The sequence below is a fragment of the Eucalyptus grandis genome, chromosome 9 (genome assembly GCF_016545825.1).
Source record: "Eucalyptus grandis isolate ANBG69807.140 chromosome 9, ASM1654582v1, whole genome shotgun sequence".
Lineage (NCBI taxonomy): Eukaryota > Viridiplantae > Streptophyta > Magnoliopsida > Myrtales > Myrtaceae > Eucalyptus > Eucalyptus grandis.
The window spans coordinates 8,272,910-8,299,143 of record NC_052620.1 but is presented as its reverse complement, the minus strand read 5'-3'; the positions used below and the strand labels follow the sequence as shown (position 1 = coordinate 8,299,143).

General features: G+C 40.3%; 2 protein-coding genes across 3 annotated transcripts; both read right to left on the bottom strand.

The window, feature by feature from the left end:
- Window positions 1–389: 389 nt before the first annotated feature.
- Window positions 390–5,495, bottom strand: LOC104418235 (aspartic proteinase-like protein 1). 2 transcript variants are annotated; one of them, XM_010029509.3, is made up of 10 exons: window positions 4,920–5,495; window positions 3,941–4,079; window positions 3,027–3,268; window positions 2,656–2,883; window positions 2,404–2,542; window positions 2,262–2,332; window positions 2,075–2,174; window positions 1,238–1,298; window positions 1,090–1,161; window positions 390–855 (listed from the first exon to the last, which is right to left on the bottom strand). In XM_010029509.3, exons 1-10 carry the CDS (start codon window positions 5,237–5,239, stop codon window positions 569–571), a joined length of 1,659 nt encoding a protein of 552 aa, XP_010027811.2. In that variant the 5' UTR covers window positions 5,240–5,495; the 3' UTR covers window positions 390–568. The 2 variants fall into 2 exon arrangements, with proteins under 2 accessions (XP_010027811.2, XP_010027812.2); XM_010029510.3 differs by having other exon boundaries at window positions 3,027–3,302; window positions 4,920–5,066.
- A 4,693-nt stretch (window positions 5,496–10,188) lies between these two features.
- On the bottom strand, window positions 10,189–21,631 carry LOC104418234 (protein CELLULOSE SYNTHASE INTERACTIVE 1). The gene is given in 10 exon segments (XM_010029507.3): window positions 10,189–10,638; window positions 10,744–10,860; window positions 11,590–12,044; window positions 12,773–14,590; window positions 14,593–14,859; window positions 14,862–15,330; window positions 15,408–18,459; window positions 19,953–20,026; window positions 20,676–20,845; window positions 21,405–21,631. Coding segments are annotated over 8 exon segments (6,336 nt in total). The 5' UTR covers window positions 19,970–20,026; window positions 20,676–20,845; window positions 21,405–21,631; the 3' UTR covers window positions 10,189–10,497.
- Between the last annotated feature and the right edge of the window lie 4,603 nt (window positions 21,632–26,234).

The following is a 26,234-nucleotide window of genomic DNA, read 5'->3' as shown; positions in this document are numbered from 1 at the left end:
GAATCTTGACGCTAGGGTTTGTGCTTGATTTTTTTAGATGGGAGGACAACTTGAGCTCTGCCATCATAAGAGTTTTGTCTGAGGAAATCACGAGACGGTATCTGACAAAGCTCTAATGACATCCTGCGCAGAAAAGTAGACTCGTCGAAAAATTTTAAAAACCATGATCCGGCTGTCTGCTTCTGCCCCCATAGGACACAGTTAAGCAAATGATTAGAATGTGGGTCAACCTGTCCTTCTGTCCTCCAACCACCATTACCATTTTCTTAAGTTCCTGGCCTCCACCAGAACGACCCGAGCACGACTGGAGTCCCACAAACAGACGCGGAATAAAACCACACTCCATTCAAAATTATAGCGAATGAGGACAATATGGAAGGCACGGGAGATAGAAGAAGACACGGGAATATTTATAAGACGTGACAAATTTACAATAACATTATCAACCACCAGCCCAGAAGAAACACAAAAAACCTGACAGGCAATGGTCGACGCCGACAAGCTCCCCCATCCCGACTAACTCTCTTGCAAAACTGAGGAAAATTTACATGTAAGACCAACCCCACCATCAGCGAAGCGAGTTTTGGTGTATGAGAGAAAAGGGTTCGTTCATGTGCAGGAAAGTGGCAAGAAAGTGCAAGAGTAGCAAAAGCGGCATTAAACTGATTAAACTTAAGCGGGATGATATGAGCTTCTCTGAAGCAGCCGATGGTTTGGAGACCGCTCTCCCAGCCACAGCAGGCGCCACCGCATGCCCTCCTCCGGGAGCGCTCTGTTGCTCAGTTGTGGGTAACGGGTTTGGGGATCTGCCATTCGGTGTTAGAGGCATGCTCCGATCATCATCTATATCTTGGCCTGCACAAGTTCAAATGGATTTTATGCAGGTTTTAAGTAGTAATTTGTATAAGCAGTGCAAACCTAACCAGCAAGAATGTGGATATGAACAGAAGTATCACATTGTATAAGGGAAAGAGGGGTAGCAAAAAGAAGACCTGAGGTTACAAAACTGGTAGTAGCAACACATGTTAGCCAAACAAGTGATGGGGCAATGAAAAGAAGATGATGAATGAAAAGAGCCAGAGAACTTACAGTTTGAGCGTGACCAGCCTAACTTTAAATTTTCTCGGTCAAACACTATGCGGTATCCCATCATAAAGTTCTCTGCATGGATATCTTATAAGTGAATGACAGCACGCAATGTATGAGAAAGATTAGCATAAGCAGAGGGAACACTTACGTCCAATTGTTCCGATATCTATATCAGTTCCCTGTATGGCTAAACAGAATCCCACCAGCCCCTGCAACCCACAGAAACAATTGAATTTGAGATCTTATCTCAACAGAAACCAAGAACTGCAGTTCTGCTCTAAGGAGATGATGAAGCACTCCGTACATGCAAGATACACAGAAATCGAAATACTAATTTTGCAACCAATGTGCTTTACTAATACATTTCACCATCTACACTTCCCATAGGCATCATTTTAACAAGCTTTGTTGTGTATCCCAAAAACATTCCCAAAAGGACTGTCAATCTCACATTTTCAAAATGGAAATTTGCAAACTGAGTACAAGAACTTGATAAGTGACTACTGACAAAACAATTATAGTTTTCAATGCATAACTATACCAATGAAGTATGTAATCAGTATTTTGAAAATTAAAACTTTCTTCATACAACATACTTAACAAGTGCCGCTAAGGCAGTTGTTAAAAAAGACCCTTTCAATGTCTTAACTTGTACTCATTGCATCCTACCAAAGCAATCCTACATCCATCAAGACACATAACCGGCCTTCTTCCAGCAGAAAGGTGGGGTAACCAGTAACCTACAAACCATAGAGTGAATTACGATGAATGGGCATCAACTCTTTGCAGTGCAACAAGACTTTCACTAGTGATCTTGGTGTTGCAGAAAGTAAAGCCCCAATTGATCAGCCACCAACTCTCACCTCACATAGCCAAAACTTATTGGACGAACATAATTTTTTTATTGGTCGTGTTCAATGAACATGTGATATATTGCAAAGCTAGTTTAGACAGCCCACCATCGCAGAAATCAAACAATACATACCTCCATGCCATAGATCTTGAAAACAGGATCAAAGACAACAAAGCTCTTATTTAGTGGAAAAACAAACGTGAGAGAGGGAACTTTTGGCTTCTCCTTCGTACTGTCAAAACAAGTAGAATGTCAATCTACAGAAACATACTTAAGAGGGGGGAAGCAGCATTTACAACTCATCCTCAAGCACATTCACCTGGGTTTGTAGCAATACTTCCAAGGTACTTCTTTAATGCTAGAGCGTGTTGCATTTACTCGTCTGTCAAACTATTAGAAGACATTGAAATTACATATTGAACTTCACAAAATCACACAGAAATAGTATTGATGTAAAGTACCTCTTGGGCAATAGTTTCAAAAACTCCATTGGGAAGAAATGTGAATGACGTGCCACTATCTACCAGAGCACTGAAACTTGTTTGGTTGAGACAAGAGTTTCCAATGCAACATGCCTCAACCCCAACAATGTATGTCTCACTGAACCAAGATGATGAGTTAATCATGAGAAACATCACAAACGAAACATCAACATGATCTTTAAGTGTGTATTATTTACTAGCCGAACGTCAAGAGAGGATTCTGGTACACACTATTTTCCATTTGAAGGTAGAAAAGCTGTATATTTCTGGTTGGCTGGACCCTGGTCCCCAAAGAAAATTGTCCCAGAATCATCTTCATCAAAGCACAATGAAAATGAGTTGGGGACCAATCCTCCTTTAGCAAGAAAAGATGGAACAGAAATTTCTCCAAGCCCCAATCCCATCAGACCATCAGGAGCATCACCATCCAAGTAACCCCCACTCTGTTTCATACCACATCTGAGTTCAAAAGCATGTGAAAAAAAGTCATAACTAATTAGGCCATGCCAGAGTCACATTTAATTGCTACCAGAGACAGCACAAACATTAATAGAAATAGAAAATTAACTGCTAAAAGAGGAAAATCAGCAAAAGAAACACACCCTATAACGACTGGAGCCGATACAGAACTATTTGATGCCTGACCACTGCCTGAGGCAAGATGTAATATATCTTCCACCAGTAATCCAGAAGTTGATGTGTTCTCAGTGTAGTAGTTAACAGTGTATGGACATGATTCTCCAGGACTTTTACAGCTCGGGCCCGATTCACATAGCCGATGGCTGCAAGTTATGTGCTTGCTACTGCTGGAGCCAGATGGATTGTATTCATTCAGATCTCTATCCTGCACAATAATTGCCCCAAATACAAGGGAGCACCTGCCAATCAATCATCGGAAATAAGTGCTAAAACTGTTACGAACTTAAGGCCGGAACTTCACTATCTCACGACTCCATGAAAGCAAATATTCAACAGAGAACCACGCAAATGGCACTGCTTGTGGCTGGTGAGCTGTTGCATGTGTTAACTACATTACTGTCATGCTTCTTAAATCAAATTTTGCCTAATAATAGCATAAGACCCTGTAAAGTCTTCATTTTTCTCCTTCTGATGTTCTTGATATATTCTTCTATTTACTTCCAGCTATCTTGAGTTTATAAGTATCGTTATAAAATCAAGAGGGTTCTGATACTTGATCCTTCACCTGAAGTTCATATCTTACCTCAACAGTACAGAGAGCTGCTTCCTAACTACTTTTGAGAACTTGTCTTTTTCCTAACGTAAAACCTACTACTCAAGGGCAAAGCAATTACTACACAGAGAAAAGCGTATTCTTTCCTGATAGGTATTATTCACGGCTACTGCAAACAAAATAAGGACATGCTGACATCTGCACAGGATAGAGTTCACATAGCGCCTACACTAATAATAACCATAAAGACCACTAGTTGATAGAAAAAAAGCAAGCCAAAGACAGCGGCGGAAAACAAATGTATCAAGTAAGGGGAAGAACTACCAGACTGCTGTAGTAGCTGGCAGACAGAGGAGCACATTGTACACATTCACACGGAAGCCAAAGAAGATCACTCCCACCATCCAGTGCAACAAGGAAAGAAACACTTGGGCTACCGACGTCGATCCAGGAGTAGTGTAGCCTGAAAGGTGGAAGCCACACTGAGATGCGTGAACAATAAGGGTCACAAGGGACTGTCTCATCTGAGACTGATATAAATCACATCAAATGGCTACACGGGCATTTGCGTTCAGTGCCCAGAATATAAAGGAGAGTCAACCATAAGCACAGACGCAGCAGGCAGGTTAAGCATCTGCTTAAACACCAGAGCCAAACAGAAAAAATCAACAGCTGATATCAACATGGGCATTTTTCAAATTGTAAAAATCCTTTAGATGGGCATTCTCAATTTGTCTTCTTTGTTCCTCAATCCTCATGCTATGCTACGTTAAAATTGCCCTGCAATCTAATTCCCCTGGTTCGAAGCGCCTAAACATTTCCCAGAAAAATTTCCAGACCAGGAGTTAGGACTAAGTTTTTCCATGGAAAGATTCACAGATAAATCTTAACAAGCTATTCGCCGTCTCATCTAACTTCCCCTTTTTGGGCCTTGGAAAGCAAAATCTATCCCAAAATAATCTCTCGACCGGAGATTCCAAACCCCACAGACAAATTAGGATAACATTAAAGGAAGCTAATCCAAGAATCAAGAGAAATGGCGAATAAACCAAAAGCGCTGCTCAAATTATGCCGATACCGTCACCTTTATAATAATGCCAAGGAGTTTAAATATATATTCATGGCCACGACCATGGTCCATTGACTGGGTCGTCGTCTCTTGGAGCAGACTAATCAGTCAACCACACAAGGAAAGCTAAGGCGTCTACAGAATCACGAGCGGAGAGAGAAGAAAGAGACGTTCCTCAGTAAATAACAACCAAAGAAACCACAAAATTCAAAGACAAGGCGCGCCGAATCTGACCATCCGAAATCATCCCCCAGCGACATCGTCTTGCTCCCTTCGGAAGGGAAGAGCAGCTGGTGGCGCGCGCCGAGCTTCATGTTCTGCCGCCGGAGGTCGCTGGCCACGAGGACCTGGTAGTACTCCACGCTCCTCTTCTCCGGCCACGGGGCCTCGGCGGCGCAGGAGCCGTTCGCGCCGCCGCGGCGGGCGGGGGCCCGGAGCGACCTGACCTCGTCGGAGAACCGGTGGATCAGGCGCGAGGAGAAGGTGGCCGCGGCGGCCGCCTCGACGGCGAGGCAGGACAGCAGGAGCGAGACAGGCAGGAGGAGGGTGGCCATTGCTGCGACGACGCCGGCGCCGGCGCGGCGAGATCTAGGGTTTCCCGAGCTCCGGCGGACAGCCGGGCAGGCGCGAACGGCGGCAATGGGGGAATCTAGAGAGAGAAAGAAGAGAGAGAGAGGGGGGGCGATGGGTTGAGCAGGGAGAGCAGTGGCGGTGGTGGTGGAAATGGCGGAAATGGCGGCGAAGGTGGGGAGCTTGGGGGAGTGAGCTGACGAAGAAGACGACGATGGAGAAGATGAAGAAGGAAGGAAGGGGAAGGGCAAGGGGGCGGGGGGTGCGCAGTGCGCACCTTCTGGGGTCCGTGAGCGGCGCGTGTGGTCATGGGGTATCGGAATGCGAGCCACGGGGCCACGTGGATTTTTCTCCCTGGTTTTTATTTTGTTTTGAACAGTAACTGACGGCGAATTATTTCTATTTTATTATTTTATATAAATCGAGGGGCGTCTTTTTGGAGGGGGCGCGTGATTAGGGAGGGTAGGGGCAATCCAGTCCATTCACTGGTTCGAGGGTGGCGTTGCGAAGAAGCGACACGTGGGTGGTCCCCCCCCTCCGGCCGCCCCGCTTTCTCCCAGGTTTGCTTTACGAGTCCAAACACAATTCGAAAAACTATGGGTTTTAACCTCATCTGCATTAGTCCCAAAAAAAAAAAAAAAAAACTCATTTGCATAAGCGTATATTATTGAGTGTTTTTTTTTTTTTTTGAAAAATGACACAAATGATTCGTAAATTTTAATTTAATATATAATATAATTTCTGAACTTTTAATTTATTTATCGTGATATCTGAATTTTAACCTAATATGTAATGACATCCCTAAATTTTCAATTTATCTAATTTAATCTCAAAACTTTTGATACATGTACAATTTAATCCATAAATTATATGAAAATATTCAATTTTATTATTAAGCTTGAATTAATGGAAGAACAATATTGAATGTTTTCAAATCATCTAGGGATTATTTTGAGTATCGAAATCACATTGAACAAATTAAAAATTTAGGATGACATTACACATTAAGCAAAAGTTGAGAGGTCATATTGAATAAGTTAAAAGTTCATTGACTAATTATGTCGTTATCCCTTTTTGCTTCAAATGGTCACCAATTTTAATCCCACTTGGCTCGTTAAACAAGTGGATTTGACGAGGTAATACAATTCTAATAACACATATTTGGCCCAATTGATAAACCAATTCTATACTTAACACGATTTAAGAAAACTTATACCTTAATTGAGATAAGTGTATAGAGTGAGGTAGTGTGAGAATGAGTGGGGGCAAGAGAAAACAAAGAGAGCGTCATAGAAGTGAGTTTAGTTTAATAAGTTGTAAATCCATTTAACATACACATTATTTTAGATTTACTAAACTCATTTATCATCCATTTACTAAAAAAGCTCAACCCATCATATATGTATTAATAAGAAATGTGTTTTATGACCCATTTTAACTTATCTAAATTCCACGAGCTTGATAATCAAGCTCGGAGAAACTCATATCAAGGGCAATGAAGGCACTACGAGCCAAGGTCGAGGACATGCATAGACAAAGCTTTCCATAAAAGTATATGAAATCTCTAGAGATGAAACATCTCAAGAATGCGAGTGTTAAAATAATTAAATATTAAACGACACATTCATCTAATAGCTTGTGCTTTTATATTAGTCGACAATTATTCCACCAAATCTCACATGATATTAAAGCTGAAGATCCTAAGTTCGAATCTTTTTAGGCCCCATTTACCTATTCGATTAAATATGTCACCCTTAGTACTAAGCAAAAATGCCAAACTAAGCATGGGAAGAGTAATTAATACTCAACCACGCCTTAATTAAAGACTTAAACTTTTGGTATTAGTTGCACCAAAATCTCACATCTCTCTCTCTCTCTCGCCAATTTTCTTATTACAATAAATAAATATTAAATTACGTCTTTATTGAAAGATTTAAACTTTTAAAATAGTTGATAGTGGTCCTACCCAAGTTTTACACTAGCAAAAAGCTTTAAACTTTTAGATAGCAGTGATCTTATCAAAATCTCACACCATTTGTCATCGTATTTCTCATTAGAGTAATTAAATATTAAATTATACTTTCATTTAATAACTTAAACTTTTAGGTACTCCCACCAGAATTTCACACCATCTCTCGCCACTTTTCTTCAATAGGAAAGAAGGCGAAGTGTATGAATTACATGTCCAAAAGGTATTGATTAGAGCTCGCATGTGGAAAACAATTTCTGGCAATTGCTTTAATATTAAATTATAGCATCGATGACCGTAACTACGTCTGTTATAGATCTACGAGCTAGTAGTAATATCCATCTATATATATGAATAGCCATAAATCATAATTATTAAATTACACGTGCTTCTTTCCTCTCCTCCACTATATTCGTGTTGGGTAACATTTATGGAAATAAAATATACTTAACAACACTAATCATTATATTTTTTAAACAACGGTGCTATTAATAATGTACTCATTTTATAATTGCAATAATTGAATTATGTATGATGCATCTGATCGACTTTAATATTAGTCATAATAATAAATTAATTACTCTTTAATGCATCATTGCTACTATGGCTTAATATATAAGTCGATGTTTGAGCATAGTGATTCTGATTCTGATCCATTAACTAATTGAATATTGAATATTGAATATAACTAATAAAATGTGATTTATAATATGATATCATCATCTCAATTAGTTTAATTAATATTTTATGGGTGGAATGTCTTGATTTCCAACAAATATGGAATATAATTTAAATATATCTCAATTGATATTCAAACCTTTAATATATCTAAAATTGGCCTAAAACTTTTCACTTTGATTGTTTGCAATCGAGAAATGGATTTTATGTTAATATTTGATAGTAACAGTTAAACAGTTCGATTTTTAATTAATATTTTTATTTTTTGATTGATTAATATTTTCATTTTTTAGCCAAATTTTAATTGACATTTGTAAATTTATCATTTAGATTTTTGTGGAAATACTTTCATTTTTCGCATTTTGTCGGTAAAGTATTTTGTTTTGGCTTTTCCATTATTTGTCCCCATTCATCTACCTGTTGGGATTCTAGATTATCTTTTACACTTTCATATTAAAACAATTTGCCAAATGGCAAATTTCAAAGCATCTCCCTTAGCCTATCTCTTACTATATCAGTATAGAAAGACCAAAGGAAAAATTGTCCAATTTTTTTTGAAATTATTGCACTTTTACTGATTTAATTATAAATATTTTAATTATGCCAATTAAATTTATCTAACCAATTTTGGTCCAAAATTACTAATATGGACATCGTATGTCCTATGTAATGCCATCGTGGATGATTTTTAATAATATCTTAATGTTTTATTCAATTTTAAAAAAAAAAATTCTTGTGTTTATTTCTTTTACTACTCTAGCCGGCAAGGGCATCCAAGCCCTCACCCAAATAGGTGCCCTTGCTGACCAAATTCAAGGGTGTCGGCCCTAGCCTGAATCTAAGCAAGGACTACGACACCCTCGCTAGTCCAAGTTGTACAAAGAAAAACAAGAACAAAGAAAAGAAAGACAAAATTCAAAAAAAAAATTAAAATAATATTAAAATTTGTCTATGTCAGCAATTTCCGACCAAAATAGGTTACATATAGACTCAATTGACACAATGTAAAAAGATTTAGAATTCAATTAGCATAATTAGAAGGTTTATAATTGGATAGGTAAAAGTGAAATAAGTTCAAGATTTTTTGAATAATTTTCCATTACATCAATGTAAAACATCGAACTCATCCATAGGCAGCCACGCTGGTATTCGTTCTCCCCTGCTTCAATGTGGTCGAGAGTTCGAATCCCCACAATGCTAGTAATTTAAGTAGGGGGCCCTAGCGATGGGTTGCTGGGCTAGCTTTTTCCAAGGTATAGTCGCTGTTGGGCTTCCATCGCGGAGGCCCATGAGACCCCGAATCGGCGTAAGCTAACAAAAGCATACTCCAATGAATCCTTGGTCACCAAAGAAAAAAAAAACATCAACATTTAAAAAAATGATAATATTTTTGGAATATTAATTAGTGGGTAGAAATTATTAACACAATATGAAGAGATTATTTACATATATGTGGAAAGAGAGAAATATTTCTAGATTGTAATGAAAATGAAAACTTGTAAGGTATTGATCGACTCCACTAGTTTAATATGCGACATCTCCCGACGTGTGCACTTAAGAAGCTGTCCATAGAATATCGTACACGCCCCACAATCGCAATCCGCTTTTGAAAATAAAGCACTTGAGAAGGTGTCCATAGAATATTGTACACATGCCACAATCACAATCCGCTTCTGAAAAGAAAGCTTTCCGTCGCCGATGTTTGCTATAAAGGCTCAAAAAAATATTAACGCAAATTTAAAATGAATTCTAAATATGTGGAGAAAAATCCATCAGTTATTATCCATAAGTAAATGTTTGGTGAGAAAGTAATAATATTATATACCATGCTAGATTTTCAGCTATTATCAAATAATTATTTTTCCATTTTCAATTCTGAAAAATTAAGCATTTGAATGTTCATAACTTATAATTTCATCTTTTCCATCAAATGAGCTCCATGTCCCAACTGATGGGCCATGGCCTGTTCTTACTAGATCAGTGGAAACCGCTGTCCTTGTGCAGAAGTCGTGAATTGCAAGCATATTGAAGGCAAAAAGGAAGCAAAAGGATGACTCCCCAATCAATGGGACCTCAAGAACTTGATTTTGCCCTGCCTTTGCATCATTTGATTTAGACACCAGCACATTTTCTAAACCAAACTACCATGACCAATTCGTCGAAACTTACGATGATTCGCGTAAACATGAGATTTGCAGGACCATGGATCAGCTGAGAATATCATCGACGAGGCCGACAAGAAGCGGCCTCGTTGCATACTAGTCGCTTGTCGGAGTATCATCAAGATATACAAGTAAATATGGTTTATTATCTCCGTCGCTTATCGGGAAATCGATCCTTCTGTTCATTATGTTCACCCAGAAAGGAAAAAAGAATACATCAAGTTACAAAAGAATACACTGACTTGTCTTGACTATGTTACACAGAAACAATCACTAGGAAAACTCTGAAAAAGGCCCCCACTCCAGCAACGTATATACAATGACATCATAAGTACTCCAGACAAAAATCTTACGTAAAAGAATTCCTTTCTCGAACTCGGGTCCTCGCCGAGGCTCGCTTCGGGGAAGAATGGCGAGTTCCGCGGCGTAAACATCACTTGTTCGACCACTGGAACTCGATCTCCAAATTCCTCGACGGGCCGCTTTTGCTCTCTGGCAACAAAGTGTACTCCCCAGCAACAGCCCCCAGCATCACGACCCGATCAATCTGAATTGTCACTTTCCCAAAAGAACTCTGCATCGAGACAGAGAACACCAGCCATGAGTAATTAGCAACTGAATCAAGACTTAGAGCTTTTCACATTCCTGTCATCAGATATAACAGCCACAATTAAGTTACCTTTCCCATTTTGCTTTTGTTCTTGCAGGAAATATGAAGCTTCTGGCCTTTGGGAGGACTTTCAAAGGACCATGAGAAGCTTTCTTCCCACTCCGGATTTGGACCAGTGGCAACAACCTGATTACAAAGAAGAGATTTGCAAGGACACCAAATTAGCACCAGTGAAAAAACTGAGGCATCACTAAAAATAAGGCAATTAGACACAATGACATGACTAATGATGAAATTTTAGATGGAAGAATTGGAAGAGAGAATAACTTCATGTCCTGGAAGGAGAAAAAGGTATAGCTAACCTTTAGGAACTTAAAAATCTCACAGTTGCCCGACCAGACAAAATGGAAAAAGTATTTACTTAATTGTCCCAGTCATTTAGGCAGTAGTTAGCAGATTAAATGGCATCTAAAATCACAAGCATTATATTGAGGTTGAAGACTAAAAACGTTCTCCCGTTTAGCAAGTTTGAACAAGATCAAGTCAACATCCAATTCATGAATGCAAGAGTGATTTCAACTGTCAAGCACCAGCTCAAGGACAGCATGACAAAAACCTAAGTCTATACAGTTCAAAGTAAAAACGTGGCAGTGATTCACCACAATTTTGTTTTGAAGGACTTTTGTGTCCTACAACAATTCCTTGCTGCTTAAGTCCAACAGGGCTCATACTGTAAGGTAAATATTAGTACCATCATATGCGAAATGGAGATAGGCTCTGGCTAAACAAATTCTATTTGGACTTGCAGCTTCCACCCAAACCGCTTGCAAGGTAGTTGGTAGTTACAACAAGTTTCAACAATTTGTTGTTCATACCATAATACAAGAAGCAACTGATATAGTATATGCAGCTAACCTTAGTTTGCCTGGGTGGTGTGTTGCCAAGTGTGAGCTTGCAGAAAACGCTAGGGTTACCAACAGACTGCTTCATATTATTGCCACGCTTGATTATGACTACCAATGTCCCTGGCAAACACTGCAACAGAAATTCAGCCTTTTCCTGAAACCTAGGCGGGCCAGACTGAATCAAGTATTGCAGCAAGGGAATTGCATCTGCCGCAGCTACTGATTGAGCTCTTGAAACCTCAGCTGGGCATGCTGACCAGGCTTGCCGTAGCAGGAAAAGTGCATCTAAAGCGGCTTCTTGCGTTGCCTCAGAACCCGTCTTTAGGGAGGTAACCAGATGAGGAATACTGAGTGTTGCAGGCTCGGTGGCTCGTAAACGTGGAAAATTGCCAAAGAATGCATTCAGAGCCTTTAGATACTCTTCATTGACAGTTCCAGTTGCCCACAGATCCTTCTCAATGGCAGCTGCAAGGTGAGAGGATAATCATTAAAGAGGTGAAAAGATTACAGAATAGAAGCAAGGCCATAAATAGCAACACAGACGAAGAAATTACTAGCACAGTGCAACTGTTTTTCCAACCTGAAGTGCATGGACTTGGTCAGAATAATGCAGCACTAAATCAATGTGGTAAATTGGCTATACAATAACTTGAACTGTCCACTATGCTATTCAACACATCGCTGAGCTCCAATTAGTTGGACTCTTGCCGTCAATTGAATGAGAGAGAACCTTTTCTCTGACATGCGATATATACATGTTCATGCCCTAGGATGACTCAACAGATATTCTATCATTTCGCAATTGCACAAGGAAACTTCTGATGAAAGATTCTCTGTCATAGTTATAAAATAGTGATTTAGAACAGGTTGAAGTTAGCATGTCCTTGTCCTTCACAATTTAGTACCTACAGCAATATTATTTGCACCATGGCACATGATCTTCGCTGCCAAAATTGCCACGTGGATTGACTCACAAAACAGGGAAATCATCATCGTAATCTTGTTAAAATATCACAAATGTCAAAAAATGACACAAGAAGTTGCAATATCTAAAGATGGATGATTTGAACTTTGAGGGGAAAAAAACCAGCAATGACAATAATAAAGTGCCTTATTACGTGCATATGCTTGTGCTTCTCAAATTCCAAAAGATAAAACCTATGAATCCTAAATCAGATACAAAGAAGTCTCACCAGTGATAGCTCTGACTGTTTCACTTGAGGCATACTCCTGAATGGTATGATTGGAGAATAGAAGCTTAATAAACATTGCAGCTTGGACAGAAGTGTCTGGATCACTTGAACCAATCAAATCTAATACAACTTGAACACCGCCAGCCTCTGCAACTGCCCTTTTGTTTGATCTACTGTACATAACAAGATTCTGTAAAGCACATATAGCGACAACTTTCATTTCTTCGGTAGGTTGGTCTTCAAGCACATTTACTAAGGCACGACAAGCTGAAACAGCATCTGCACTTCTAGCAAGACCTTCATTCTGAAATATGTCACCAAGGGCAAGAGTAGCAAGGAGTCTGGCCTGCTGGGCTTGCGTTTGCGGATCAAGAAGGTACTGCGATAAAGGCAAGATTGCAGATTTGGTAACTTTTGTCTCTCGGATCTTAACATTGTTCAGCAATACTTCCAGCAGTCTTGCTGCCGTTTCCTCACACTGATGAGACCTAATGAGTTCCAAAAGAGCCTCTACTGCACCACTTTCAGCCATTGCTTCGGCACTAGTTGAATCATCACTCTCCAAAACCAGGAGAGCATTCAAAGCACCTACTACTGTGCTTTCTGAGCCAGAATGGAGTAACCTTACCAACACCGCGACAGGTACCTCCAGATAGAACTCAGAACTAAACTGTAGAATACTGGATAAAACAGAAGATGCAGATTCCCACAAAGCATGGGGAAGCAAAGGGTCAGTTTGCAATATCACTTTGGAAAGCTCTGCAACGCCACCTTCTTTTGCAATTTCATTCGGCCATGCGAGTGCAATTCTTTCTAGGGCCCTTACAGCCCTCTGCTGCAACGTATGTATCCCAGAACCGAGTACTCGTACAAGGGGACCAATTACCTGCAGCATTACTGAGTCCTTCTGGAGGTGTTCTCCTGAAAGCAGATGGGACAGAAGCTCAGCTGCCAATTGCTGGACAGCTGGAGCTGTAGAATCAAGTAAAGGGATGAGAGGCTCAATAGCCTGGTGGGAACTAAGGTGGTACTCAGATCGGCACTGGGGATGCTCCAAAACATTGACAAGAACTTGCAATGCACTATGCTGGCCATCTGGCCCAAACTCCGCTCTTGTCAAAAGATGAAAAAGGGGTTCCACCACTTTAGCTGCAGACGCTCCTTTGGCAATGCCGGCATTGTTGGTCAAGATCCGAAGCAATTCTGCAAAAGCAGCACAAAGAAAATCCGGTGCTTCATGGAGGATATCAAGTATGCCTTCTATAACTCCCGCTTTCACCATTTCCATCTTACAAGCAGGTCTGTCTTTTCCCAACTTCACGAGAGCCCTTGATATAGCTTCATGAAGCAAGTAATTCCTGCCATAGAGAAGGCCAACAAGTGGAACAACTGCACCATGTGCAGCAACTAATTCTGCCAGCTGCTCATCTTCAACAAGTTTTTCCAATGCGCGAACAACCGAATGCTGAGCAGGACTAAATTCGGTGACAAGGAGAGAGACCAAAGGCTCAACACAGCGAGCCGCAGCCATGGTCGACCTGATTCTTGTGTTTCCAAATAGAACACAGCACAACTCAGCTGCATCTCCCTTCAGCTCCATTGAACAATTTGAAGAAAGGATCCTGCAAAGGACATCCACTGCGTTCATTTCAACATCTGCAACAGCTAGAGCTCTTGACGGGTTCTCACTCAATAATCTAACCAATGCAGCAATAGCAGCATGCTGTTCCTTCTCTAAACCAGTGCTAAGAACCTCGACCAGAGGTTGAACAGCTTGCCTTGAAGTTTCAGCATTTCTAATATGGTCAGCAGAAAAAGGCTTTCCAGAGCTTTAGAGGCACTATACCGTGCAGCTCTTCCACCTAAACGTAAAACTGCTACCAATTGACTCACAGCACCAAATGCAGATTCATGCTTCCTTATTTCAGGAGTGCTAAATAAGATTCCCAGTAGGTCAGTAGCAGCTTCTTCAGTCACATCCTGTGGGCCCAGTGAAAGGTACTTGGTCAGGGCTTCCAGAGCACCTGCTTCAACCATTAGTATCTTGTTCGAGGGACAGTCTTTTGCAAGCTGAGTCAGAAGCCCAGTGCCAGGAAGGGTGCATCTGGACGATCAGGAATCGGCTTCAGCAAGTCCACAAGGGCAGGGATGGCTTTTCGAGAAGTTGCCCCCACCCTAATGTCCTCAACTCTGAATAACCTCTCAAGAGCAACTTGGTCTGGATAGCGCACTAGAGCAAACTCTTCTGACAATTCCAAGAGATGGAATATATCAACGTGAGCACAACCAAGTAATGAAATAAGCCCACCTGCTGCAACCGTATTTACTGCACCCGAATTTGCCACAGAAAGCAGAGTTCCCCTGCTTCCATTGCAGACAAGGCTGCACATTGCTTGGGCAGCAAAGTATCTGTTTGCTGGCTCTTCAGTCTTCAATAAATTTGCCAGAGCTGGAATTGATTTCATGGTTGCATTCGCTCTTATGATATCTCTATCTTGGAACAAAATTGCCAGAAGCAAAGCACATATCCATATGCTACTGTCCTCCTTATCTTCAATCTGCATCATTGTCATTCATATCAACAAACATATAATTACCATTCAGCAAAAGAATTTTGGGAAAAAGAAAATCATACCTGGGAATAGAGTGAGTAGTAATGCGTGATTTTGTCAGTGAGCACCTCAATGGCTCCAGCCTCCATGATCACGGTCTTAATTTTTTCATCATGACTGGCAAGCACAGAGAGTAGCCATATTGCCAAGTTTACACCATGAATCACCGTCACACTGCCTGCATCAGATTCAACACTCCCTGTTTCCTCTTTATGATGTCTGAAGAGGATCAAGGCCTCCTTATCATCAAGTGTCTGGCCTATCAGAGGAGAAGATTCAGCAGAACTGGCAAGGGTGACCAGAGATTGAATCAGATAAGTGCAAGAATTAGACTGGTTTAGATCCTCTATCACTCTCTGGTAATTGACCTTGGCAGCACAAATAAGTAATGCAGTTCCTCCAATTTTAACTCTCCTGCTTTTCGAGTTTATTATCCTTCTTGCTACTGACGACACACAGCCACTGGCGCTGGCAACTGCATCACCCAGAACAAGAAGCTGATCACGACAAAGTCGTGATAGCACTTCAATAGCTTTGTCCTGCAGCAAAGGTTCTGCATTGGCAATTGACGCAACTATAGGGGTTATGCTGTTTGGAAATTCAGCTAGAACAGCCCATGTAGGTTTTATGTGCCCACTGGATCCTGATCTCGATAGAAGTGCAAGTGCATCCAGTGCCTCTGAAGTAGCAGTTGGATCGTTGTTAGTAGATTCTAGAAAAGAAACCAATGCAAGAACTATTCCCGAGTGATTCACATAGTCAGTCAAGGCAGAATCAACTTGACGAGTATGAAGCAGCCTTGCAATTGCAGCAGCAGCATGGGTCTTTCCACCAAACGTGCCTTCACGCAGGACCCTGGTAGCAGGGGAAATAATTTCTTCAGGAATTGCTGTCTCCGACATTTCACTATCTAATATAAGATTGGCCAAGGCGCATGTTGCTTGCTCCACAACATCCAGCTCGGTGGAGTTCGCTAACACAACCAAGGGCGAGAGAGCTTCTTTGGCAATAGCAGCTACATCCTTGTTCACCTTAATCGACAGAAAAATTGCAGCAAGGCAACGGGAGGACTCCATGAGAATATTTTGAGATTCAACATTCAGTAGCTTTAACACAGACACAAGGGCCTTCACTGCAATACTGCTTTCACGCAAGTCCTTCCTTTGACAAAAGATTCCAGCTAAGGCCGATGCAGACTTGGCTTGAGTTTCTTCTTTGCTAGAGCTCAGTAGTTTAATCATGGTCTCAATAGCATCATTTGCAGCACTACCCTCTCGCAGGGTATCTCCAAGGGGAGCAACAGAAAGCATGCTCCGCAGTGCATCCAAAACGTACACTTTAGATTCAGGCAGGTCGCTGGTGAGTAATGCAGTGAGCTGGCTGATGGTTGCCGTATCAGATTTGTGGATTAAATGGTTTAAGGTCTTAGCTGCAATTTCTTTTCCATTTGTGCTTCCATTCTTTAATAGCCACAGTAAAGCAGGCACAGCATCTGCACTTTCCACACATTCACGGATATCTTCACTATGATTGCAAAGATTCCTCAGGATCAGTGCTGAGTCTTCCTTCGCTTTGACAGATCCTATCTCCAATATTTGAACAAGTGGAGGTATACCACCAGCTGCCGTGATCGCCCATTTACTTTCATCATTCTCATTAGACAGAAGAGAAAGTAATGCAACTGCACATTCTTGCTGCTGCTCTGAAGAAAGACCGAGAAGAGAAATCAACAACTGAACACCTTCACGTCCCTGAAGAGCACGCCATAAACTGCCTTCATTGTTGCAAAGTGCAAGAAGAGCTCGTGTGAGTTCATCCTGCACTTCATTGGTTGCCATGGTGATCAAACCAACAAGCAGACGCTTGTCATCAGAATTTGCCAGTTTAAGCGAGAGAATGGGATTGCCGTACAAACTGGCAAGGGCCTCAATTGTACGTTCCTGCACAAGAAATGGTAGGCGTGGTTTGAACTGCTTAATTAGCGTCAGCTCAACAGCCATAGGATCTGACGCTCGTGTTGACTCTGCTTTACTGTCATATATCATGAGAGCTGAAGCTAAAGCTCCCAATGTATCAGCAACCTGGGCTGGGGAAGCGCATGATTCAAGGCTTTGACCAAGGCTTGAGATGACATATGACAAACCACCAGAAATATTAGCGAGTGCACACATTGCATTCTCCTGCAGTGCTTGGGCGTACTCACCTTGCATGAACTCCTTCGATGGAGCAATTGTAGCATTTATCAGTGCAGGAATCCCGTTAGTACTGGCGATTTTCTGTCTTGCTTCTTTGCATTGAGCAGAAAGAGACTTGAGAGCATTTGCAGCTTCTGCTCTTATGGAAGCTTCATTTCCTGGTCCCAATAACTTGAGAAGATGTTTGGTGGTGTCTGCAGCCAAGACATTAGAACAAACAGATGCATCTTCCATCATCATGCAGGCAAGAAGAAAGCACACATTTGCCTGAGTAGTTGAGTGTCCATCTATAAGCAACTTCACTAGGATATCCGCTCCTCCAGCTTGTATCGTAGCAGACCAGAATCCTTCTGTGCTGCTGGACAGGCTCCGTAAAGCTCCGGTCAATAAGCCATCCACTAAGTTTCCGGCTTTCCGTAGTTGCTTCCAAAGCACCGGCACAACACCTTCAGTCGAGAAAATTTTCGATCCAACATGATCCTTAGAGCCACCTTGAGAAACAGCATATATAGTCTTCGCAGCAGCAGTTTGACCTTCAGCAGAGCTGGACTTGAGGAGACCAAGCAAGGGAGGAATACATCCTCCTAAAAGAACTTTTACCCTCAGGTCATTCTCTTTGCAAAGAGATCCCAGAACATTAGCAGCTTGTATCTTCACTTCCACGGATCCTGAACGGAGAAGCGAAACAAGCACTGGGACGGCCTGAGAATGAGATCCAACAGCACTGAAAGCATTTTCACGGGTATCAATAAGTTCCAGCAACTGCCTCAGAGAATGCTCTTTCTCTTGAGCAGAAGAAGTACTTTGCCGCAACTGCTCAATGCACTGAGCAACACTTGCCAATGTTCCATCTGGATCCTCCATGCTACTACTGCGGTCCCTGCAAGATAATAGAGAACATAAGTTACGTAACTAGGAGCTACATAACGACCATTAAGTGCAGGCTAAATATATAATAAAGCAAAGCTGGCAAATTAACCCTTCAAAGGAACTTAACAACACGATGACTTTTGTTTTCCAGGGGAGGAAAGGAAAAGGCAGAACCAAATCTGAGAAAATTTACTTCTTGGGTATGAAATTGCATATTAAACCAAGAACGGGAGACAACACAAAGGACAATGAACTGCCACTTAGTAGGAATGAAGAAAGCTCCTGTATCCAACCACCATGATGCAATAGACAGTAGGAGAGCATTGTGAGCATTTTGCTGAACTTGGTAAGTAAATTTTTTTATGAGCAGTTTATTTGTCTTAGCTTGCACAGGTTGGAAGCATAAAATGCAAAAAGTAAATGCAACCACCTCACAGAAGAAAGGAAAAATCATGGAAGGCATACAAAATGGTACAGCTAATTTTAGACATAGCGTATCTACCATTGTATTGTCCAATCCATTCATTTCCTATCTAACCGATTTCTTTACATTTTAAGAGCAACTCATTCAATGGACCCTCCATATCAGGGTTGCCATGGCCCATGGGTATACATCTGTGTATTGAATTTTTATATGGTTGGTCAGTGAACAGCCTGGATGTCCTTCAGAATCCAAAATATTGCAGTGAGACTTAGTACAGATGAACATAAAAATTATAACGCTTGCATATCTTTCTTTCCTCAATGGAACAGCTCTCTCATATGGGTCTAAATCATCATTCCACGCCCCAGTCTTCAAAAGGCAAAACTTCTTAAGACATGAAAAGGCATTTGGAGCAGCGCCACAGCAGGCCATATTTTTCTTGATTAATACACATACACAGTCTTAAAACAATGCTATCATCCAAGCTGAATGTGAAATTTGAAGCTTACGACCATTCATCTCTGATCTAATGCATGCTTAACTTAGATATACAGAGCTATTTACATGGTTCTAACACAATGTACCCATTAATAAGGGAAATTCTCCTTAATCCTCATTGACCAAATATTCACTTAATTTAACCTATCTCACTCTGCATTGTTCAGATCATTTGCAAGTAACATGTTGTATGGAATTGATCTTTGGTGAGTTATCAAGTCTCATGTTCATGGTCACATGTGAATCTCAGTTAAGAATCTTCAAGATCAGAACAACTAAACCAAACAGCAAAATCATCATGGCATTCAAGGAAGTTATGCATTTCTGTCATAAATCAATGCAGCTTTCTAAATACATGCCAGAATGGCATGTCAAAACAGCATAAGTTATTTTTTAATGGAAAATTGCTCCCAAAAACAATACGTGGTTGATGCACAAAATACTCTTAGGAAAAAATTTCCATTTTTATAAGCACAGCAATCAGCATCAAAACATCATGACCCAAATGGCAAAGAGGCACCTGGGTATATTCCTGCAGGATGAAAAAAAGTACATAGCTACAATTTAAAAGATTTACTAACCTTAAATTCATCTTCATAACTGAATGTGGAGTTGGGGGCTCTGAGTCTTGAAGTTTGCCATTCCCATTTCTTTCCTGCAAAGGTGAAGATACGCATTAGAGGTGCCAAAAATTTGGCTGGCATGAACTAATAGAAAAGAAGGATGATCCAACATGGAGAATGTAAGAAAGACCGTAAGCTGTAGAAAAGTGAAGAAGTTCTACATCCAGTCAGTAAAAATTTCTGCCACTGTCTTTCTAGGGAGTAGGGATGCATATCGATCCAAAGTGTAGCAGGATCTTGAATTTTGCATTCCATAATTACTTCCTTTTGAAGCTAGTTTTAAAGATTGCATAGGCACAGCTACTTGAGTGTGAAATAAAGTCATCAGTTCCACTACAAAACTCATGTTATTGATAAGCAGGAAAAGTAACGAGTTTACCGCAGTTCATCAAACTTATAATTCAGATACTCAAGAAGCTCAAAATTGCAAACAACGTTCATAATCACTGGAAAATGAAACTCAGCTGCAAAAGCACTGGGAAAGCAGCATTTACCAAAATTACACAGCAAAAGAACTAGAGATCCAATCAAAATTTAGTTAAGCAATAAGGAGAGAGGGAAGTAAAATAATGGCAAATCCAATACCAGGATACACCCCGACTGAATAAAGAAACTCTTTTATTTTTTTTGACCGGTTCAATGACTAGCTGTCAGAATCTAAGCAGCAGATGCAGCAATTACCAGATCATTAGCACCGTGGCCACTGCCATTGCTGGCAGGGAACCTCCAAGCCAGTGTGGCCGCCAGCTTTGCTACACTTCAAGAACTTACACTGAAACGAGGATCCACCCAGATCCCGCCCCAGCTCCCCAGATCTACCCTCTAAGCCACAGTCAAAGCATCAAGATCCCCTGCAATTCAGCAAAACGCAATGAAATTCAGCCTCACGCAGCATCAAGATCAGCCACCTCAACTTCAGTACAGCAAAAAGCAACCTCCATCAGAACCAAAGACCCATAAAAACCCACGATCCGAGGCTCCGAATCTAACGAACTCGACACTCGACTCGAAAATGCTCGAAAACCAGTCAACTACCGTAAGCTAGAGCAAAACCAAGCAACACGACACAGATCACGAGAGGCTCATCTCAAACACATTCACCACAATCCCCTCAACCCCAGTTCCCCACAAACAACAACACCCCAACAGAGCCACGGAACCCAATTCCCCAGATCGAATCTGAGCAAAGCCGCAAACCCATTAAGTCAAATGGGTCGGACTTGGAGAACCAGCTGGAATCCAAAACACCCCCAACACACCCACACCCCCCAACACACTCTCCCCAATGAATGCGAAACAGAGATAAGGAGAGAGAACCCAACAAGGAAGAACATTAGCAGAAAACGAGAATGCCCAGCAATGCAAAGAGCGCAACGAATGCAGAGACAAAGCGAGGGATGGAGAGAACACCTTGTAGAGAGAGAGAGAGAGAGAGAGAGAGAGAGAGAGAGGGAGTTGTGGAAACTGGAAAGAGGGTGTTGACGTAGAAGAGAAGGGAGCATCAAGAGGAGGAGGGATAATAATGGGAGCAAGGGAGATGGAGAGGGACCGCGGTGTTTGTCTCCATTTTCCAACCAAATTTGTTGTGCCCCCCGATTAAAGCTTCGATTTTTAATCCATGCTGTATGTGCCAGAGAGAGAGAGAAAGAGAGTGAAGGACAAGCTTTGAGGAGAGAGAGAGAGAGAGAGAGTGGGCGTGTGCTTGTTGATGGTTTCCAGTCGACCACCGACAATTCACGCTGCCTCACAGGAGCTCTGAGCAGCTGGCGTCTCCAGCTTTGGCTCGGCTTCTTTCCGCTTTTGAGCAAGCCATGACTCATGCCTGCCAGCTGGTTCACAGAGCCGGCTCCCTGGAAACAGAGAGGGTTTTCCAGAAAAATGAGGTATCCATGACAAAATTTTGGTAACAAAAATTAATTTCTATCAAGAAATTTCTATTTCAGAAATTGAAATGTAAAAATTTTAATTTTGATTTCTTATTTAAATCCATTTCTGAAATCTAAATCTTCTAAATAAAAAATTAAATTACATTACCAAATGAATTTTTATTTAAATCTATTCCGTAATAAAGAAATAGAGAAATAGATAAGTAGAAATTTTATCATGCGCGCCCTAAGTGAGTAGAAAATGATTTTGGCGATGAATTGCATGACAGTTTTCAATATATCATGAGAATAACAGTTTCTTATAGATCGTAAAAAATCAAATCACATATAATTATCAATTGTTATTAGATGCACTTCTTTGAGAATTTGTGGTTTACGATAAACTATTATTCTCATAATATCTCTATAATTGTTATGCTAGCAAAGCAAAAAAAAAAAATAATTTGAGAATCGGAGTATATTTTTGGAAAATTCAACATAATCAACCAAATTTGGAACCCGACACTTGGGTACAAGACTTCGAGGGATGGAGCTTAGCTCAACGCACGGATTTGGGATGCCAATTTGCTAATAAGTTGCCCTTGTGCTACAAAATCAAATTCCTTGTGATTAGGATCCTAGGGCTCAGACCCCCTAGACTCGATTCGAGTCCACAAACTTAGACACGAAAGCCTAACACGCAGAGTCCTCAACACCCAAATTTGTCACTCTATGGCCAAAGGCATGGGATCAAACTCCGAGTGTCTATAGCTCTAGATCAAACTAAAGCGATTCAGGTCCATGCACTTAGACACAAAAGCTTGACATGACAACTCCTCAATACCCAAATTTGTCACTCTACAGCCAAAGGCGAGAGATCAAACTCAGGATGTTTATAGCTCTAGATCAAACTAAAGCGATGTGACCGGACTAATTCTATTCGGAGTCCGAACCAAACCGGCCATAGTAATAGGTCCAATTCCAAGTTCTAAAAATTTGAAACTGATACTTTGCGATTAGGTTTTAAATTCTAAAAGCTAAACCCACCCACCCATCTAGGAATTGACAATATAACATGTGTTCATGCAATTGGAAAAGAATGATTTTTCTTGAATATACTTAACTTCTCTATTGCTTTTATATTTTTGCTTGTTTTGTAGGACATATTACTTCGACCACTTTGTTGCTCACGCTATCTGGTTTCAAGACAAATAAAGTAGGTTTCATATTTCAAAAATCAGGAATTGATTTTATCTTGACAAGTTCCAGAATCTCAAATTTAGGAACCGGTTATAATAAAGTAAATTTCAGATTCAAGTCTAGAACTTACCACATAATTGATCATTTTTAATTCAAACTCAGTATTCATATCAAATCTAAACGGAGATCTTAAGCAATGGCGGGCTGGGGCAAGTGGTTGCCCCTGCCTCCAGCACTTAAAAAGTCGAGTCTAAATTCATTCCGGACGGATCGTAATTGATTCATGTTTCCTTTTCAACTAAATTGAGAATATCCAAAATTACTGCTCTCGCTCGCGTAACGCGAAGGCTCGAGTCAACGGTAAACCAACCCTCACCGTCAATTATCAATATTAAAATTATTATTCGAAAATCGAAAAAATTGCTGGAGGAAAGCAGCTTCGGCATCCATCGAAGCCGCCAAGCCGCTGGAGAAAAAGTTGGCTCAGAGGTTGCTTGGTTGGCTGAAAAACAATGTGCATGCAGATATTTTTTAATGACCAAAAGACAAATCAGAAGGTCAGGACAGTAGGATAACACCTAATGCTTTAGGTGATTCTAATTTTTAGCAATTTTAATTTTAATTCCTTGAAAACCCATTTTCTTGTTTAACTGAAATAAGCAGCTCTCATTAAATGCCCTTGATCCGAATTCGAAGGGTGCTTGTAAACTTTAGAGGTTATTGGTTCACATGATTTCTTTATTTCGGGTTAAAAAATGGTATTTTTCTTGTGAATATCCTAAATCGATTAGGAAAACGATTCTCACGTCGCACAATGATGAACCGTACATACTAGAGTCACTTGATTAAAAGTAGAGAGGAATTCTAATAAGTGGGTCCAGGGATTTTCATAATAGAAATTGATTTTGGTGCGAGGCGGATGGCGGCATGGAGCATGTTGTGGTTGCGGTGGGACAGAGATTGGGGGAGAATTAGGGTATTAGTGTTTTTAGCAAAAATATTGTTTATGATTGAGTGGGCAAGTGTATATTGAGAAACACCAATAAATTGCGAGGCCGGCTAATACTTGCCCATTTAAGTAAATATTTATTTCCCATGAAATTGCATGGAACAAATGACGATGTTGTGCAGATTTTTCGAAAGTGGTAAGAGCAAAAGTTGGTAGTTGTATTGCTGACATTTTGTGTATATGTCACTATATACTAGTGAAAACTATAGGTAATAATACTTATTTTGCCTATGATTTGACTTTGTTTAATTTGAAGATGACCTTTGCCATTGATTGTTACCAGTTATCCCCACACTATTCAACCATTATTAGCAGGAGTACTTCCTTAATATTGGCAAAGTAGCAGGTACTGAGCTGAGATCACATGTGATGTGAGCTTAGAGAGGGACAAGCATGGACTATGGATAGATATCTCCAGTTTCATACCATTTTCTTTCCTCTACCCCATTTTTCCATTTTATCAAGTTCTAGTACATCCAACACATTGGTTAACCTACATACTCCCAAGAAATTACTAAATAAGGGCGATATATGTATCAACTTGAATCTAAACCATTGAAAATAACATATCTCGTGCGGATATTATCGGATTTAATCATTCAAATTTAATTTTCACATCTACAGGATAATTTTTAAGGTGCTCGTGAGGTGAAATCAAGAAGGTGAATATTAAATACTTTTTCTTTCATAAATTTTGTATGCTCATATGTGGTTTTAAGTGGGGCCCAGTTGACAACGATTGAGACTCTGCCCAACCATATGCCTATAGATGAATAAATAAAAAATTGTCCAATTTGAAAGGAACATGGAAATGGAGCTGGAGTTAGTTGAGGTGTAGCCCTTCAATCCCCATGTTCTCAGTCTAATTTTTTAATTATAGAAAAGTATTTCATGAGAAGTGATTGCTCACCGTGCATGATTAGGACCGTCGGAGAGATTTTTCATTTTAAAAATTCCGAAAATAATGGAAAGGCAATGCATCATTTTCCGGCCTGCAAAATAACAGGTGTGCCGTTAGTTGGAACATTGGAAGGGCATATTAATAATCATTTTTAAAATTTTTTTTAGTAATAGTAGCACTTGAGGTTATTTATTATTTGCACACAGATCAATCAATGAATAAATTTAAAAAATCGATGAGAGGGGTTATCAAAAGAGTTTTCAAATCTATATTGCAATCTAACCCTAAAACTTTTACCTTATCCAATTAAGTTACAAGACTTACAATACATGTTTAATCAATGCTCTCCATGAAAGGAAAAAAATTAACAGTTTCCTGTACATTGCAACATTAATGTTGCCACGTGTTGTTAGGTGCTACATGATAAAAGGATTTGGATTGAATATTTGACAAAAGTTTTAAATATAACTACAGACACACAAAACGATAAAAACTATGGAGATTCTCAAGCGCATATCGGTATAAGTTCCAACCCTCCAAACTAATGGCATGTAAATGCATGCATATGTTGCAAGAAAAATATTAAAAAAACGTATCTTACCTTTTATCCAATGATTATATGTTCTTACTTTTGAAATTATTAAAATACACATATAAGTTTTACCTTTGAAGATCTCTTTACAACTTCACATAAATTCCAAATCTATGCACGACCCACAAAAGCGTTTAGAACTAACTTATAGACAAACCATCCAAATCCTAAACGAGATGTTAGAGTGAGTTCATGAGGATGGACCATTTGATCTTTTTCAATGTGGGGTTTGGCTTAAAGATACGAGAATGGTATTTTTGAAAATACCGATATGGAAGTGGTCATTAAATCAAAAGCAGGATTGGTTCTATTTATTTCCTTAATTGCATATAAATCACTTAGCTGCCATTATCTCATTAGAGAATGAAAACAAAGCGCAGTCACATGAGGCTGTTAGTGCTTCCGAAAGGATACGATGCGAGAATATTCCCATCTAAAATCACGCCTTTGAAGCTGGGTCTTCGCTTTCAGTGATCCCAACAAGTCATTATCAGGAAGGCGACCCCCACCAGCAAGTGTGATTAAATCCTTACAATATCGACGAAAGAATCGAAATCAAAAAGCACAAAATCGAATGCATAAAACCAGACCAACCCAACAAGATTGAATATGATTGGAAAATCTTGATGACATCGGTTCTTTGTCACGACTTTGATTTGGTTCGATTTTAATC